At 54.0% G+C, this 16263-nt stretch overlaps 1 protein-coding gene, 1 long non-coding RNA gene and 2 other non-coding genes across 4 annotated transcripts; 3 read left to right on the forward strand and 1 right to left on the reverse strand.

Annotated features, from left to right (window-relative positions):
* Positions 1–98: 98 nt before the first annotated feature.
* LOC121057234 lies at positions 99–6022 on the forward strand. The gene is made up of 6 exons (XR_005813715.1): positions 99–351; positions 637–703; positions 1425–1474; positions 2133–2179; positions 3074–3126; positions 5095–6022. It is a non-coding gene; the product is annotated as an uncharacterized LOC121057234 (long non-coding RNA).
* Positions 957–1089, forward strand: LOC121057631. Its single transcript, XR_005813867.1, has one exon. It is a non-coding gene; the product is annotated as a small nucleolar RNA SNORA17 (small nucleolar RNA).
* Positions 1520–1652, forward strand: LOC121057632. Its single transcript, XR_005813868.1, has one exon. It is a non-coding gene; the product is annotated as a small nucleolar RNA SNORA17 (small nucleolar RNA).
* Positions 6023–7654: 1632 nt separating the features above from the next.
* On the reverse strand, positions 7655–14702 carry DIPK1B (divergent protein kinase domain 1B). Its single transcript, XM_040531059.1, has 5 exons — positions 14513–14702; positions 11812–11946; positions 9696–9803; positions 9335–9511; positions 7655–8944 (listed from the first exon to the last, which is right to left on the reverse strand). Exons 1-5 carry the CDS (start codon positions 14573–14575, stop codon positions 8132–8134), a joined length of 1296 nt encoding a protein of 431 aa, XP_040386993.1. The 5' UTR covers positions 14576–14702; the 3' UTR covers positions 7655–8131.
* Positions 14703–16263: the final 1561 nt, after the last annotated feature.

Consider the following 16263-nt stretch of genomic DNA (forward strand, 5'->3'; position numbering starts at 1 on the left):
GCCCGGCAGGCGGCGGTCGCGTCCTTCACGGGGTGTCCCCGCCGCGCTCCGCCGCCCGCCCTTTATAAGCGGGAGGCGGGCACGGGCCCGGCCTTTCGGAGCGGCGATCGGGAGGGGGACGGGGCTAGGTCGGGACGAGGGGGCTCGGGGAGCCGGGGCCGGCCGGGGGGCTCCGGAGAGGCCCCGTCATGGTGCCGGGAGCCGGCACCGAGCTGCAGAGGCGCCTCTGCTCCGCCACGGGCCCCCGCGGATGGGCGCTGAGGGGGCGGCCGCGGGGCCCGGGCGGGAGGAGGATGAGGAGGATGAGGAGGAAGGAGCCGGGAGCCGAAGGCCGGGAGCCGCCGTGGGCAGGTGGGTGGCGGGGGCGGGGGCGGGGGGAGCGGGGGGAGACAGGGAGCGTGGCCAGGGTGTGCTGGAGAGGGGGGGAAGCACCCAGGCCTGCAGCCTACTCAGGATTTAAACGTTAAAGATTTGAGTGATTTTAAAAGAATCTGCTTAGCAAGTTAATTTTTTTGGTTTTAATCTTTTTTTCCTGAGATACTATTAAGTGGTATAGTTCAGAAAGAAGCTTATTATGTAATTAGCAAAGCATCGCATTCTTCCTCTTTTTTTATTCCTCTTTCTTTTCCCTTGCAGAAGGCAAAGGGTGAAATGAGCAAGATTTTTCGGCGTGAGGAAGATCTTTCAGCATGAAGAACCAAGGGTAAGTAAGGCTTAACATGAGGCCTCTCCACATCCCGTGCTGTGAGGAAAAGCTAGTTGTTGCTGGCAAACAAGTTTCAGGCACCTCATAAAAGTATATCTTAAATGCTGTACTGCATTTAGTGTTTCTAGCCACACCAAATACCTTCCTAATACAACTTTTTGAGTAGGTGGTAGAATCTTGTTCTTATAAATACCCATAATGCTACCGTTTAGGCTTTGTGTGCTTGGTGTTTTTTTTTTTTAAATTGCTTCCTGCCACAGGCGTTACAAAGGTGGCTGCTGTGGCATCTTTGTGTCATTAGGTGGCAGAGAGAGACAGGCTATGTTCTACGCTCGTTTGTTCCGAAACCCATGAGCACTCAGAGTGATTAATAGCCTGACACTGTAGATAGGCTGGTTTTGTTAGGAGGCTTTTAAGAAATTAAATCTCTCCTGTTTTTTTTTTTTGTTTTTTTTTTAATTGCCTGAAGTGTGAGAGTTCTGTGTGGTAGAATAGAAAGCTGCTGTATTGAATGTGCGAGTCCTGGGGGTTGCATGCTGGCAGCCCCAACCCTAATGCTGTATGGAAGTAAAAATATGCCCGCACTATGCATTTAGTTCTCCAGTTTCTCTCTTTTACTGGGCCTTTCAATTTCTTAGTGAAAATAACCATGTAACCAGGCTTCGAAGCACATCTAAACAGCTGCTATAAATTCTATGTATATTTTCTGCTCTTTCAGAGAAAGGTGTGTGATGTGGCAGATCCAGGAGGTCTTCTCCAAGACATGAGGTGAGCAGTTGTAGATGTGAGTTCATGTGCTGAGAAGCTCCATGCCCTGCCCCAGTCGTGTTGCAGATGTGGCTGTAGTGCCATGTTTGTGTCATTAGGTGGCAGAAAGGAAAAGGCTACGTCTTTGCTAGTGCTCTGAAACCTGTGAGCACTCAGAAATGGCAAGCAACCTGACACTTCTTTCTAGCTTCCTCTTTTTTTTTAATGTTAATCTTAAATCTTGCAGTTTGGACAGCTGTGTAGGGACAGGGTACAGAAGCTAGTCCTATCCTTTAGTGTGACAGTCATTCTCAATAAATATCTTGTTTGTGTGGCAGATGAGAAATGTGACTGACTTAACTACCATCAAATGTCAGCAGTCCTGTGTGCTCATTATGCTGAGCTGCAGTCTTGAAAATTCAGTAGCTTCCTTGGTGTCTTGCTCTGCTTCCATGGAAATACCGGGCTGCGAAGAGTATTTTTCTTTCCAGGCTGTGCTTTTTTCTGCTCCATTGTCTTAAGAATGAGGCGGAGGGAGAAGCACTGAGCCTGAATTCCAAGTTAGCGACTGCTTCTGTAAAATTCCTAAAAGGTGTTTATCTAAATTGTGGCTTACACCCATTTTTCTTGCTTTTGATTTCTTTTGCTATGAATCTAATTACCATCTTTTCTTTAATAGGAAACTCTGAAGGCAGTTGTTTGAAAAGATGCTTCCACAGAACAAAGGTGAGGTTTTTGAACCTATGTGATAAAAAGCACCTGAATTGTGGCTTTGGCTAGAACCGGTCTTAATTTATGCTTTGCTAACATGTTCTTTGTTAAAAGCTAATTTGGGTTTCTTGCATATCATGTCTCTTATTGGCATGGAGAGATGGCCAGCTCCAGTATTATTTATTCTAATAGTCCTGACTCCTTGGAGATTTTGATGTCATGACATCCTAATATCATTAGGGGGCAGAGATGAATGGGCTTCCTGTGCCTGAAACTTGCAACTGCTCAGAGATTTTAACTTGACATTGTTTTCATGTGTACCTCTTGAGAGAGAATCAGCGGAAGATGGAGCAAATTTCCTTGGAAAGATAGTTAGAATGATGTCAGTTTTAATCACGTTGGGGAGGAAGGTCCTTCTGCTTTTTTTTTTTTTTGCAAGGACAAATAGAAGTGACAGCTCTATCCTTGAGTTCTATTTTTGCCTTGAACGCAGTCCTTTGTGGCCTGTGAGACATCCTTGCTTTGATGTCTGTTCCACCTGTAAAGGGAGGATAGCAATATACTGCAGCTGTTGAGTTTTGCAGGGTTTAGCACGTGGATATTGAGAATCCACTCTACCAGGGAGCGGAGTAGATAGGGGAAACAGGCACTGGAGTTTGTTTTCAAAGTACTGGCATGGCCTAGAAGCAGTTGGGTGTGGATTCAGGATACGGAGAAAAGGGTACCCTTCCCCTAACATTTGTTAAACTCTCAGCCAACAACTTCTTGACTACCAAGGGTGCTGAGTAAGCTTGACCAAAAGGTGCAATCAGCACCTTTGGCAATCTTCTGAAATGTGGCTTTTAAATCATGCTTGCTTTGGGGAGTTAAAAAAACAAAAACAACTTAAGATGTTCTTTCTTCTTACAGATGCATTTGGCAACAGGTTTGAGTTGTTCTGCAGTTTGCCTCAAATATTGAAGGTAAGTATTATCTCTTGGAAACATACTCAAACCTCAGTGTGTTACTAAAGCAGTGCCAGGGTAGGTGTTTTGGGGTTGGTACATCTTGTCCCTCCGTATCCTTACAGGACATGGGCAAATCAAAAACTTGCTCAAGGTGGCATGTTAAGATCTTTCCAGAAGTATGCGTCTAAAATTCAGGGTTTTCCTTTTTTTTTTTTTTTTTTTCCTCTTTCTCTCTGAGAAACCTGTACTGTAGGTGGAATGCTTTGGAATTAAGCTCATGCACGTGAACTTAGCAGACAAAAAAAAAAGTGATTGTGCATGTAAGAGTTGGTTGGGGGAGGTGTTCATGTAGAAATCTTCTTTAGGTATTCGAGAAACCAGAAGTTCAGCAAATGAAAATTACGTTGCCATTGGCACAGATAAGAGCTGTGCAATTTCAGATTACTGGTGTTAATAAATGTTACAGAAGTAACAGCAGTAAAGCACAGCACTTCTTTTAAGTGTCTGTACAGTGAAGTACTGTTTAATCAAAGCCGCTTTTGCTGAGAACATACTCTGTGTGTTGTAAAGTGTCAGAAATGATCAAAACAGGGTCTCCTGCTGCAGCCTGACACAACGCTACTGGAAAAAATGTTTGTCACAGATCTGCAAGTGATGAGATGATGTCTTAGAGGTACTGTAGAAATAAAAAAAAAGAAATAGATTAAAATGTCTTTCAGTAAGTGTAGAAGGGAGTGCTTCCTGAGACAAGATGTAGGTCCTTGTTTATCGTGGTCTAACTGGTAACACAGTAGACAAAAAGCAAAAATATCATTGAGAACAGTGCAACTTTTTAGTCGTTTTCTGCTGTGTTTATATGTTAGCATGCTGGAAGTGAGAGAAGCTCTGGCTACGCAGAGCTTTGTGAAACTCTGAGGCTTTGCAGTGACTAATAGCTTGACAAAATCTGGCAGTGCTAAATGTTGGAAAATGTCCTCATTAAATGGGCATTATGAGGGCCAAAGGTGCCATTAACCAAGCGGGTAGCTGCTGGCTGCAAAATGAGCCATTTAATTGGGAAAAGTCACTGCCTACCAGCAGTGGTGTTGGAAAAGAATGCTAATAAGGTTGTTGGGGATATGGATATGCAGAGAGGCATGCCTTAAGATGCGACTCTTCCATTTAAATTCCTGACTTCTTTTAGTGCTGAAATACGTAATGGATTTTTTTCATCAGACTTCACTCACATCAAGGATCCTGTAGGGGTAGCGAGTGCCTAATGAGGCTCCCTTTAGACCTTTACTGTGAGGCATGGAAAGAACATCTATTAAAATTTTCCCAATGGCATTTGCTGCTAACCATCTTCCCAAGACTGAGCAGCAATCCTGGGCTCTGAGTGTTTCTTTATCGAAAGAGTTACCTGGCTTTTGGCTTTGGAAAAGATCAATATTTTGTATTAAAGTGGTTCTGATTTTTTTTTTAAAAAACAACCTTCTGTATATTACCGTCACTGTTTATAACTGTTTTATGTCATGGCTTTGAGCACTGGAAGAAGCCCAGCTGTTCTTCCTTTGCGTTATCAATAGCTTGCCTCTGCACTGAGGCTGGCAAGCTCACCTTTGAGTTTTAGGCAGCTGAAGAGCAACCAAAGTGATTAGAAGGCTTTTTTTCAAAACCTTCCAGATGCAGTGGCACAGAACCTCCTAAAGTAGTCTAATTTATTAGTGCCTTCTGTCACTGTTTTAGGTCTGATCCATACAAGTTTTCAGGCACTCAGCTTCCACTGACTGCAGTGGTTTCAGCCAGTGAATTGCAGGGTTCATGTGGTTTTTTTCTGGACTGAAGTATAATTTCTGAGCTTAGATACTATACCATAGTGAACAGTAGGAGTCTCAATGGTATGGATGAATTACCTTCTTAGTATTAATGTTTATTGCTAACTTCTGCTGGCTGTATTTATTTGAAGTTCTTGTCTAACATCCTGGGTGTTTTTTTTATTTGCAGATCGTGCCTTGAATTTTAGAATTTCTCGCAAACCTGGCTACAGGGAAAGAAATGGGTTAGAAGTGTCTGCATTTGAAGATTCCTAAAGCTTCATCTTTTTTTTTTTTTTTTACATGGCTCAAGCAAACTACAGCCAGCAAAAGCTCACGCAATACTTCTTGAATGTAGTTCTGAATGTTTGCTGTAACTTGTGTACTCAAACGTATAGCTCCAAGTGTCCTTTCTGCTTTTCTTGTACTCCTAATGAAGAGCCTTAAAAGTTGTAGGCTTTAATTTCTGCCAGTAATCTTGGCTCGCACGCAGTGTGAAAATATTCGCGCCCGTATTTTGAAGCACTGTTGTCTTGATGTGTTTTCTCCATATGGTTGAAGAGGCTTAAAATAAAACTACTATAAAAATGCTCCCTACAAGTCTGAATTATGCTCGTGTATTTGTACAACCCAAAGTAATATTTTAAACCATTCTGTGATTTAGGACTTACCTGTGCGTATGAGAACTGTGATTTTTTTTTTCAACCTTGAACAATGAAACGTAGAAACTTGCTTCTTAACTCAGTCCTCTTCTAGCGCTCTTAAATCTACCGTGCTGCTCAAGCAGCAGCGTCTGTTGAGATCCATTTGTCAGCCTTTCACTGCTTCAGCTCTTCCTCCTTTTCCAACTGCTGTGGGAAGTTGGAAGGAGGCTTTACGAGGGTAAAATAGCTTTGCCTTTAGTCATATTTCACATTGTACCGTAACTTGCAAACAATAATCTGTTGTTTGGAAACACTTGTGTGTTGTATTAATGATGAACAAAACTGGGTTCTTGGGGCGCGTGTCATAATCGGTGTCTGTCCAGTCCTGTTCCTGGGGTTTGCAGATGAATAACATGGTAATGTGATGTTTTTGTCAAAAGTCTTTATTTGAATAAAGCGTCTTAGCTAGTGCTGTTAAATACACGGGCTGTCTTTCTCCTGAACAACTCGTTGCAAATGCACAAGGAGGTTCTGATACTTGGGATGATGTGGATAAGTACAGAATGCATTTGTTTTCTTTTGTCTTACCTGCTGCTTTATCTAACATGGCTTTTGGGGAAGGGAGCGGTGGGGATTAAGTAGTGGGAGTGCCAGTTATCAGGACAAAATTTACTTTTAAGATTTCAAACAGATGGGAGGGTGAAAAATGGCTGTCCTGAAAATGAGAGGATTTGGCATGGTTGTTAGGTTTCTTTTCCTAATAGCAGAAGAAAATTAATTTGTCAGTGGAGCTAGTTGCCATGGGAATACAGGACAATAGACGAGGAGCTGGGGTAGCTCCGTGGAGCCTCATTAAAAGAATTCCAGTCCTTGCCCTCCCCCAAATGCTCTGTGCTGTGCAGGAACCTGTACCTGCACTTACTGTGGTGCCTGGAGGTGGAGTCCTGACTGTATGATGTTAATATTGAATTAAGGGCAACTGCAGTGGGCTGAGGAACTCGCAACCCTTCAAGTGAAGAAACCTTACAAATGCTCAACCTTACCCCAGATGAATTATGTTGCGAAGCCGACTCCTCTGCAGGGAGCAAGCTCTGCTGGCTCTGCGCTAGATTTAGAGCACTGTTGACACTGAAACATTTCCTCCATAAATAATAGTGAGAGGTAATGATGATCCTATGGAACTAATAGAAGGAAATACTGATATCTCTCCTCCAAAGGGCTCATAAATTTGCAGCCGTGACGTTACCGATTGCCTTCGTGGGCTATATATACTGTCAAATGTATTTTTTTCCCTCGATGATTGTACTTCAGATATACGCTCCACTTCACTAAGCAATTGTAGGCAAGAGCACCAGCATATGTGCTCCACCAGCGGTGATACGAATGTCCTGCGAGCAGAGCAGGCTCGGGGTGGCTTACAGAAACTCTTCCTTCTCTACCTGTAATTTTAAAAGGCTGAGCGTTTAAAGGAAACGGCCTGTGGCTGAGAGACCTGGTACTATTTGCACAGACAAACAAATGATCGCTGCTGAAAAGATTCTCTGGAAATTCATTTTGATAATGGGAGAAGCACTGGATTATTCTGGTATTAATCTTTAACCTCTGCAGTGCAAGCCCGGCTTAGAGGATTAAACCGAAAGGTTGCCTCATCCTTGCATAGGTGGCTGAGTAAGGTGGGCAGTAACAAAGGACAAGTGTGTGGTAGCTGGTCCAAACTGAGCACAGGGTAGACTTTTACCTTTCCTTTAAGCTGTTCTGGCCTTACACGCTCCAAAACCTGGCACGCTGGGGAATGGCCCGGCCTTCCCGGCAGCCGGTTGCGGACTACAGGCAGAAGCAGCTGGGTGGAGAGCCTCACGCAGGCCATTGCATCACTGTCATGGGGTCAGGCACTTAAAAAAGCAGTGAAACAATTGCCAGGGTTCTCGGCCGTGGAAAAGACAGCTTATCCGCTTCCCAAGTTGCAGCTGGATCTCATGGTAGATGACTCAGATACTTAAGGAGATACTTCTGAATAGGAAAAAAATCTACGTTTTTCGCCTTTTTAGCTCGCAAGCAAGCTGGTGCTTAAAAGGCTGCTGTTTCACTATTGATGTACTGGCGTGATTCACATAAAAGCTATTTATTTACATCAGAGACGTTCATCAAAATAAGATGCGACAAGTACAGCATGAATGATTCATTCTCGTCTTTCTGCACTGCTTTCCTGTTAATCAAGAAACAGTTAGAGGCACCCAGCTGGGCTCCGCTGCCTTCTCTCCTCCTGTGTCGTCTGCTTCCCCCGAGCCCGTTCCTCAGCCCAGCTCCTGTACCCCAGCTCCTGGCACCCCAGCTCCGCAGCATGCTCTTGCAGACTGGGTCAATGGTTGTGCTGGGTGGTGGAAGTCGGGACGTTTGGTTTTTCATGAAGGCGACGGGGCTGCGGCTATGCTGAACTCCCTGCGGAGAGCGCGGGTTTTTCCTGCGGGGGAGAGAGGATGGAGGAGCAGGCCCTTGACGCTTGGCTGGGCTTTGCTCCGAGATTTCAGATTCTAAATTCCAGGGCTGTGCTCCCCCCCGCCCCCCCCCCCCCCCCCCGCCCCGTTAGGAGTATTTGGTGTTGGAAATCTTCTTCCAAAGCAAGGTCTTGAGGTTGTTCAGCACGAGGGAGTGGTGCACTTCCATCTGGCTGGCCAGGCCGCTGAGGGTCATGCAAGTTCGGAGCTGCTTCTGCAGCTCGTCCTTCAGCTCCGGCGGGGCTCCGTACAGCAAGTAGTCCTGCAGCAGCCCGCACACCTTGGCCAGGTTGGGCTGCACCACGTCGCCTTTGCACTGCTTCATCAGCTTGTCGCAGGTGGCCGTACAGTCCTTCCCGTAGGTGCAGTCCACGTTCTGCTCGCAGTGGCGTCCCTTGAGGAACCCCCTGATGGCCATCTCCGTTGCCACCTTCCTCAGGTTGACCATCTTGAAGTCGTACTTGTCGTTGTAGCCCACGTTCCTGAAGCTGGTCTCGCAGATGTAGAAGTTCCCGTAGGTCCCGTGGAAGATCTCCTCCACGAACTCCAGGAGCCCGATGGCGATCTTGGCGCGCCGGGGCCAGGCTGGAGCGAGCCACTGGTGGATGACGCGCTGCACGGCCGCGGGCAGCAGCGGCTGCAGGAAGGGCGGCACGTCCGTCCCGTACAGGGAGCTGTGAGGGATCTTCTCCGTGACGTAGAGGTCCCCGCAGTGCCCCAGCAGCTTGGAGGTGTGCTCTTTCTCGTGCAAGGAGAGCAGGAGAAGAAACTCGTTGAGCTGCAGCAGCGCCCAGATGGACTTGGCCTCTGCCAGAGACACCTTCCCGTCCCGGTTCACGTCGGCCATGGTGATGATCTGGCTCACCAAGGCTGCCAGAGAAGGCTGGTCTCCTAGGTTGGACTGCAAGAGAAGACGAGAAGTGCCATCAGAGCCTCGCAGCTCTGCATTTGGGCTCGGTATCGTAAAACGGAGCTGGGGGAGCAGCAAGCTGAGCGCCTGGCTTGGGAGAGGGCGAGCTCGGGGCTCAGGCACTCCTGGTGCTGCACGGTCGGAGGTGTCACCCGTGGTACAGCCGCCTCCAGGGCTGTGACACCGAAATCTTGCAAATAGGAATTCCTGTGTGGGGATGAGGGGATTTCTCAGCTCATCCGGCCCTTGAAGGGGCCCCAGCTCTGGTCGGAGAGCGCTGGCTGGCAGAGCTCTCCTTCAGGGGCAAGGGACGGGAGGACGACTTGAACCTTTCCAGCTAGCAAGTGGAAGGAGGCAGGCTCCGGAGGGACCCTCACTCACCTTCAGGAAGTTCAGGAGCATTTCTTTGAACTCATCCATCGATGTCCCCCGAGTGGGTTTGTCAAAGAGAACCACATCCCTCCTGGGCACCGAGGCCGGGTTGCTGTCTGCCTTCAGGGCCTCTTCGATGCCACATTTGATGACCACCTCCTTCTCCTTCCAGAGCCCGCTGTAAACCTGCAGCAGAGGAGAGGGGGGAAAAGGCAGGAGGAAAGCAGCAGCCAGACCCGGATGGGGAACCGTGATGGGCAAGGCGCAGAAGCGTGGCTGGGTGGAGGAGGACACTTCCCAGGTCCCGCTTTTTGGCACTTGCACCCATCCCCAGCCGCTCGGTGGCCCCACGAGCGGGGCAGAGACCTACCTGCTGGGTGGGAGAGGAGGAGAGGCAGCGCTGGAAGAGGAGGCTGTGCTCCTCGCACAGGTCTTTGCACGTGGAGCCAGAAATGATTCCCTTCTTGTACTGGTCGCACTGGGGAGGGAAGGCAGAGAGAGGCAGCTCAACGGGTGCTGTGCAGTGCAGCTCCCCGTCCGCCCTTGGAATCGGGGGGGGGGTGTCCCGTGAGACGTGGGGCACCCCAAGTAGGCAATTTGGGGAGTGCCAGTTCTCAGGCACAGCTGCACTCATTGCCAGCCCAGCATCGCCGCAGCCTTGGGTCCAGCACCAGGGTGCGGTGCCAGGGACCACGTCGTCCCCCCCAGGCTGTGTTGGTACACCTCATCGCAGGGACTGGCATGGCTCCGTGCCTCAGTTTCCCCACTAACACCCTCACAGCCCAGGGGGCAGCAAGGCCGAGGAGGTAAAATGCCCGGCACCGATGAACGGCAGCGTGGGTTTGTCGGGGAGCTGCAGCGCTCATTGCTCTGAGTCCAGCCCCTTCCAGTGCCCCCGGCCTCCCTGCTCTGTGCCTCCCAAAGAAATCCCACCCAAAATCTTCTCGGCCTTGACATTGAAGGAGTCCTGCGGGCCCCAGAGCAAGGCTTTTAATGGGGGAGATGTGAGATGAGTGTGTGGGGGCACCTGGGGCTGAGCCCCAGCAAAACCCGCAGCAGTTGCAGGAAGGACCCTTTGGGGATGGGTCGGTGCCTCTGGAAAAACGTGGCTGGGCTGACACCGGCTGCTCCCCGCAGGCACGGAGCTCTCCAAGGGGCTGTCCTGGGGAAAGGAGGTTTTTGGCTCCTGGCTCCAGCAAACAGGCTGGGCTGATCGCTGGATCAAATGCTAGCTGCTGTCCGAAAGGGGCAGGGCAGGGGCCCCCGTGCTGCTAGAGGGGATTTGCTGCTGCAAACCCAGCTGGGGAGCTGCCAGGGCTGGGGCTGGGGGAGGACGAGGCTGCAGGGGCTCAGGATGCTCTCGGAGAGCAGCAGCCCGTGCTGGGAGATGGGCTGGCCCCGGTCCAGGCGGCGGCGGGGCCAGGGACAGGCGGTGGCTCTGATCCACGAGCAGGGCACCTCGGTCGGCGAGCTGGAGGCGTCCGCAGGCAGGAGAGGCTGCAGCTCTGCAGTCAGCAGCGAGGGCTCAACAGCCTCGGGGCTGCAAACGGGAGCTGCAGAAATTCACAGCATCTTTTCCCTTTTTTCTTTTTCTCTTTTTTTTTTTTTTTTAGCATGGATGGGAATTAACCCCTGGACCTGCTCACATGGGCCACGGCTGGACACGGTGTCTTAAATCCCAAGCTCAGAGCGGGAATTAGCACTCCGAGACCCCGTGGTCGGAGTCATGCAGAAAATCAAATTAAACGATCGTTGCTGTTGTTATGGCAATTCCTGCCTCCCTTCGCCGCTGAAGGATTGATGAACGAGGTGTTTGCAGCCAGAGCCTCGGAGTCCTGCTCCTCGCTGGGACCTGCAGCCCTGCCACGGGACACCCGCAGCGGACCCGGGGGGGCCCCGCTTGGCCACCGGCCCCCTACCAGCCCCAGCTGAGCCAAGCTCCTGCGTGGGGTCTGCCCTTCACGCGGGCTGGTGCTTTCTGTAGGACACAGCATTTACAGAGGTGCACCCACAGCCTGCCTGCTCCCTTTTTCCTTCTGCAGAGCACCCCGGCACGATGCTCTGCCCGCCCGCAGGTCCCCCCTCGCAGCCCCGACACTGCAGCTTCACCGCGCAGACGTCGACCTGCCAAAGCCTGGCTTGCTTCCCTCTGACATCCCATTAAACGGCTCTGCCACCGCCCTGGCAGGAGAAGGTCACCTCCCCAGCCCGCAAAGCTTGCTGTGCCGCCGGGGATGGAGCCGGGGGAGCAGCTGCCAGGAGAGCTCTTTGGCTCGGCGTTTGGGCACGATGGCGCAGAGCACGGCACCGGGCTCAAAGCTCCCTTTCCCCATCCTCCCTCCTTCCCACGGCCTCCCCCAACCCGTCCCACTCCCGTCCCTGCTCCAGCCAGCAGCTCCCCACGGCACGGCTCCCCCCGGCTCCCCGCACCGGGACCCCCGTGCCCGATGCCGGCCCCGGCGCGGCGGCTGCTGGCCGGCACTCACAATTATCATCCGGCAGACGTGGCCGCGGCAGAGCTCGGAGTAGGACGAGTAGTGCATGTAGGCCACCCAGCTGCCCACGAAGATGCCCAGCCACACCACCAGCAGGTATTTCACCTTGATGCCCGGGAGGCGACTCTGGAAGGGAAAGAAAGCGCGGGGGAAGGTCGGCGGCGGTGGGTGGGTGCCCATCGGTGCCGCCCAACCCGGGCACAGGCCAGGACCCAAGTTTTCCCCACAGACCAATCTAAGCGCCGATGAAACCTTCAGCATTTTTATGTATGTTCACCAGCCTATTATGCAACTCCTGCTGCAAGTAGGTCACTTAAAATTCCCTACGAGCAGGGAGATTACAGTGCCGAGAGGAGCCTCTGGCCACGCATCCGTGCGCCTGGGAGCCGCTGCCCTTCGCAAAGGGTCGCTGCCAGAGCAGTGAGCGGCCCCCTCCTGCCCACCGGGACCCTTCTTGTCCTCCCACCTGGGTAACGAACCTGTGAGTGCCCGGGTGATGCCCTGTGCTAACGATGCAGAGGCTCGCAGCACGACTTTGTTCCCCTGGCCTCGACTCTTCCCGTCTGACCCCGCAGCAGCGCCGCTGCCATCTGGGCTCCCCACCTGCGGGCTGTTTGCCTGGCCCGTACAGCACCGCGTGGTGCTGTCCCTGGTGGTTCCTCAGGGCAGGGGACTAATCCCCTTTCTCCTGGGGTCTGTACAAAATCCTTGCTTCGTGCCAGGCCAAGAGGGCCCTTGGCTGGCAGCTGCCTCCAAGCCCTCCTCGCACACGTGGGCCGTGAGACCGTGGCGTGCCGCACGCCTGCTGGGGCTGGATCCGAGGGGATGCGGCACCGCTACAGCCTGCAGGGCTCCACGTCCAGATCCTGCCCTCCAAAACTGCTCCCAGCTCCGAAATACCTCCTCCCACGGCCGCTGCCCTGCTCCTGTGCCAGGCTGCAGCCAGCAGCACAGCCGGGGTGAACGGGAGCGTGAAACTGCCCGGGTCTGAGACGAGATCACGACACCTCGCACGGTTAATTGGCAATACCCAAGTGTGAGCCGGCCCGTGATGCCCTTTTTGCCTGTCGAGCAAGTGCACCGCTAATTAACGCCTGTTAGAAGAGAACCCAAGCACAGCGAGGACTTGGCAAACATAAAGGACAGCGGCGTTTTCCTATAGGGCTGCACCATGGGGCTGAAGGCAGCTCAGGTGGCTGCAGTCAGACGAGTCACTGGGGCCTAGGAGACCCCCCGAAACTGCCCAGCAGCAGGGATGTGACCCACTGAACCCCCAGCAAAGGGACCTGTTGATGGACTTCCCCCATTTTGGGGTGACAAAGCCCTGGAACGGCCAAAATATCCCCGTTGGCTTACTCAGACCAAGAACCCATCACTTTCCCGGGCAGAAGGGAGGTCGGGACTGGAACCTGAGCGTGGCACATCCCCCCTTAGATGGTAGAAGGAAGCAGGAAGGTTTGGGATGCGTTGCAACGAGAGGTTCCACCGGGTTTTGGCAACATTTTGCATTTGTGGCTGACGCTACACTTCCCTGCAGGGGCTGAGGCTCAAGGCTCAGGGCTCCCTGCCCGCTGCCTCCCCTGCCCACCGCCTCGGCCGGGAGCACAAACCAGCGGCTGCTGCCCTCCGCTTGCTTGAGCTGCTGTGTTTAGATTTAGGGTGACCCCAGGAGGCGTAGAAGTGATTTGGGGCCAGAGCTGCCTTGAAAGGCAAAACAGACGGAGCATCGCATCACGGCTCCGACACCACGGGCTCGGCCACCCCTGGCAGTCCCAGTGCCCGGCCCCTGCCCGCTGGCACAACTCCACGCAGCCGCTGCTCAGGCTGCAGGGCTGGGAAGGTGACAGCCGGCTCTCGGCTAGTGCCAGCCCCCAAAATGCCCCCCTTGGCCGTGCAGCCCCCCCGCCAAGGGCTCTGCCTCAGTTCTGCTCCCCCCCCTGCCAGCAGCCTCTGCCCCCTTCCCTGTTCTCAGGGATAACCTCGCTGCTCCGGGACCTTTCCCATCCCATCGCTGCAGGGGGAACACCCGGCCCCATCACTGCTGGGGCGCTCCTACCAGTAGCTGAGGATGGGGAAAATAAATAATAAACAAACAAACAAATAAATAAATAAATATTAAAGAACAGAAATAAAGAGAGGGGAAGGAGTCGGCCGTGCTGCTACACCGCTGCATTGGCCGGCTCAGTTATTTATGCGGGGTGGGTGGGCGGATGGATGGATGGGTGGAAGGAAGGATGGATGGAAGGAAGGATGGACGGATGGATGGACGGATGGATGGGGCTGCCTGACGGACAGATGGACGGACGGGCAGATGGAAGGAAGGATGGGCAGACGGATGGGGCTGCCTGGCGGTGCATCTCTCCCCGGCCCCACAGAGCGCTACAAGCCGCGGGTTATGCAACCGCCTTGGTGCTGGTCCCCAATCCCCACGTCCCGATGCCGGTCCCGGTGTCCCGATGCCACCCCCCGTCCCCCGGTGCCGGTCCCCGTCCCGGTGCCAGCAGCGCCCCCAGCTCCCGGTCCCCCAGCGGAGCGCCCTTTGGGCACGGCCGGTGCCGGGACGCGGGGACGGGCGCCTCCGAGCCCCCCCCGGCCGGGCTCACTCCCTCCATCCCTCCCCTCCCGTCCTCCCCCCCACCCCCCCCGGGTCGGGATCCGTCCCCCCCAAACCCAGCTCATCCCCGGGCGGTACCTGCAGGCCCTTGGAGAGGGGGCAGAACAGCACCAGGTGCACCAGCCGCCGGATCCTCCGCATGCTGCGGGCGGCCGCGGGCCTCAGGCGCCGGGGGGCATGGCCGGGGCGGCCGCGGCCCCCGCCTCGCCTCCGGGCACCGGGAGGGACCGGAGGGGCCGGGGGAGAACCGGGGGGACCGGGGAGGGGTGGGGGGGGGGCCGAGCCGCGCCGCCCGCTCCGCCCGCTGCAACGCGCCCGGCTTGGCACGGCTCGGCCCGGCCCGGCCCGGCTCGGCTCCGCCCGGCTCGGCGCGGGGCGGTGCACGCAGCTCCGCCGCAGCTCGGGGAGGCGGGGGGCCGATACCCGGCACGGCACGGCTCGGCTCGGCACGGCTGAGCCCGTCCCCGCAGCGGGCAGCGTCAGCCCGGCCCCCCCCCCCCCCCCCTCAGCCGCCCCCGGGGGTCCCCAGGCGGGGATGTCCCCGCGGTCCCCCGGCCCCGGGCATCCGGGGGGGGGTCCCGGCGGTGACCCCCCGGGCAGCGGCAGCGCTGCTCTCGTCTTTTATTTTTATTTTTTTATTTTTAGCACGGCCCCGGGAGCTGTGTTCCCCTGCCAGGGCTGGGAGCAGCCATCGCTGCTGCTGCTGCGCTCGCTCCTTGCGTTTCTCCCTCCTGAAAGCCCGGCGGCAGAAGCAGCAGCAGTAGAAGCAGCAGCAGCAGCAGCAGCAGCAGCAGCAGCAGCAGCGGCAGCAGAAGCAGCAGCAGCAGCAGCAGCAGCAGCAGCAGCGGCCGCCCTCCCTGGTTGTGTTGCGTTTGGGCAGGGAAAGCTCCAGGCAAGACAGGGGCCGCTTTGTGTCAGGCCCCGGGCAGACAGGCCAGGGCCAGCCTCTGCTCTGGGGGGTGCAAAATACATCGTCAGGCCGGAGCAAGCGGAAAGAGGCAGAAATACGATGGGAAATGCTCAGGGAAGGCTCCTCACAAAGCCGTTTTTAAGATAATTCCTCACTCGCTATTAGTAGCTCTTCAGGTTATCCATTTGTCCCCCTTTCCATGCTTCAAACTGCTTCCTTCCATTTGAACTGGGCTCAAAATGACCTCTGAAAACAGGCTGCTTGCCTCGCACCGAGCGGCTCCTACTCGGTGTCAGGCACCGTGCACCCAGGGACCGAGAGCCAAAACCTCCGCCTGCCGAATGGTAACGGAGGCGATGAACAAGGAGCAGCACACCAAAACCTGACCCAGCCCCTGACCGCTGCGGCTTGTTTGCAGCCGCCTTTAGCCCCGAGGACGTCCCCGCTGCCCTGGCGCTGTGCGGTGCCACTGCCAGCGGCGTTGCTTCAGTGACGGGGCCGGGTCAGCATCACGTCCTCCCACGTCCTGCAGGCTTTTGTGTTCTGCTGAAGCCAGGATGGTTCTCTGGAGTTTACACGGCTTATTTTTGGTGTTAATTAGCCTGGTAACAGAGAGCCCCAGTGATTTTATTTTATTTTATTTTATTTTATTTATTTTATTTTATTTTATTTTTGTGGAGAGGTTGGTTATTTGGAAAACACAGGGGATGAGGAGGTGCCTTTCTGGGTGTCTGGGGGAGACGCTGGGTGGGAGTGGGGTGCCCAGGTGTGGGATCTCTCCAGGATGCCTCCAAGAGGCAGGGTCTGGCAGAGCCCCCAGCCCAGCCCCAAGCCCGTTCCCATGGGCTCACTCTTGCAACAACGTCGGACCCCCCGAGGGGGGCTTGGTGCTGAGCCAGTTGTGGGGATGAGGAGGGTC

The sequence above is a fragment of the Cygnus olor genome, chromosome 19, assembly GCF_009769625.2.
Source record: "Cygnus olor isolate bCygOlo1 chromosome 19, bCygOlo1.pri.v2, whole genome shotgun sequence".
In the NCBI taxonomy this organism is placed as follows: Eukaryota; Metazoa; Chordata; class Aves; order Anseriformes; family Anatidae; genus Cygnus; species Cygnus olor.

What these genes read in the sequence shown, in the direction of transcription:
- DIPK1B (XM_040531059.1), bottom strand. Translation starts at nt 14,575, where the DNA reads ATGCGGAGGATCCGGCGGCTGGTGCACCTGGTGCTGTTCTGCCCCCTC. An exon ending in CCCTCTCCAAGGGCCTGCAG is followed by an intron (nt 11,947 to 14,512) that starts GTACCGCCCGGG and finishes TTTCCCTTCCAG; the next exon opens with AGTCGCCTCCCGGGCATCAA. An exon ending in ACGTCTGCCGGATGATAATT is followed by an intron (nt 9,804 to 11,811) that starts GTGAGTGCCGGC and finishes TTCCCTCCCCAG; the next exon opens with TGCGACCAGTACAAGAAGGG.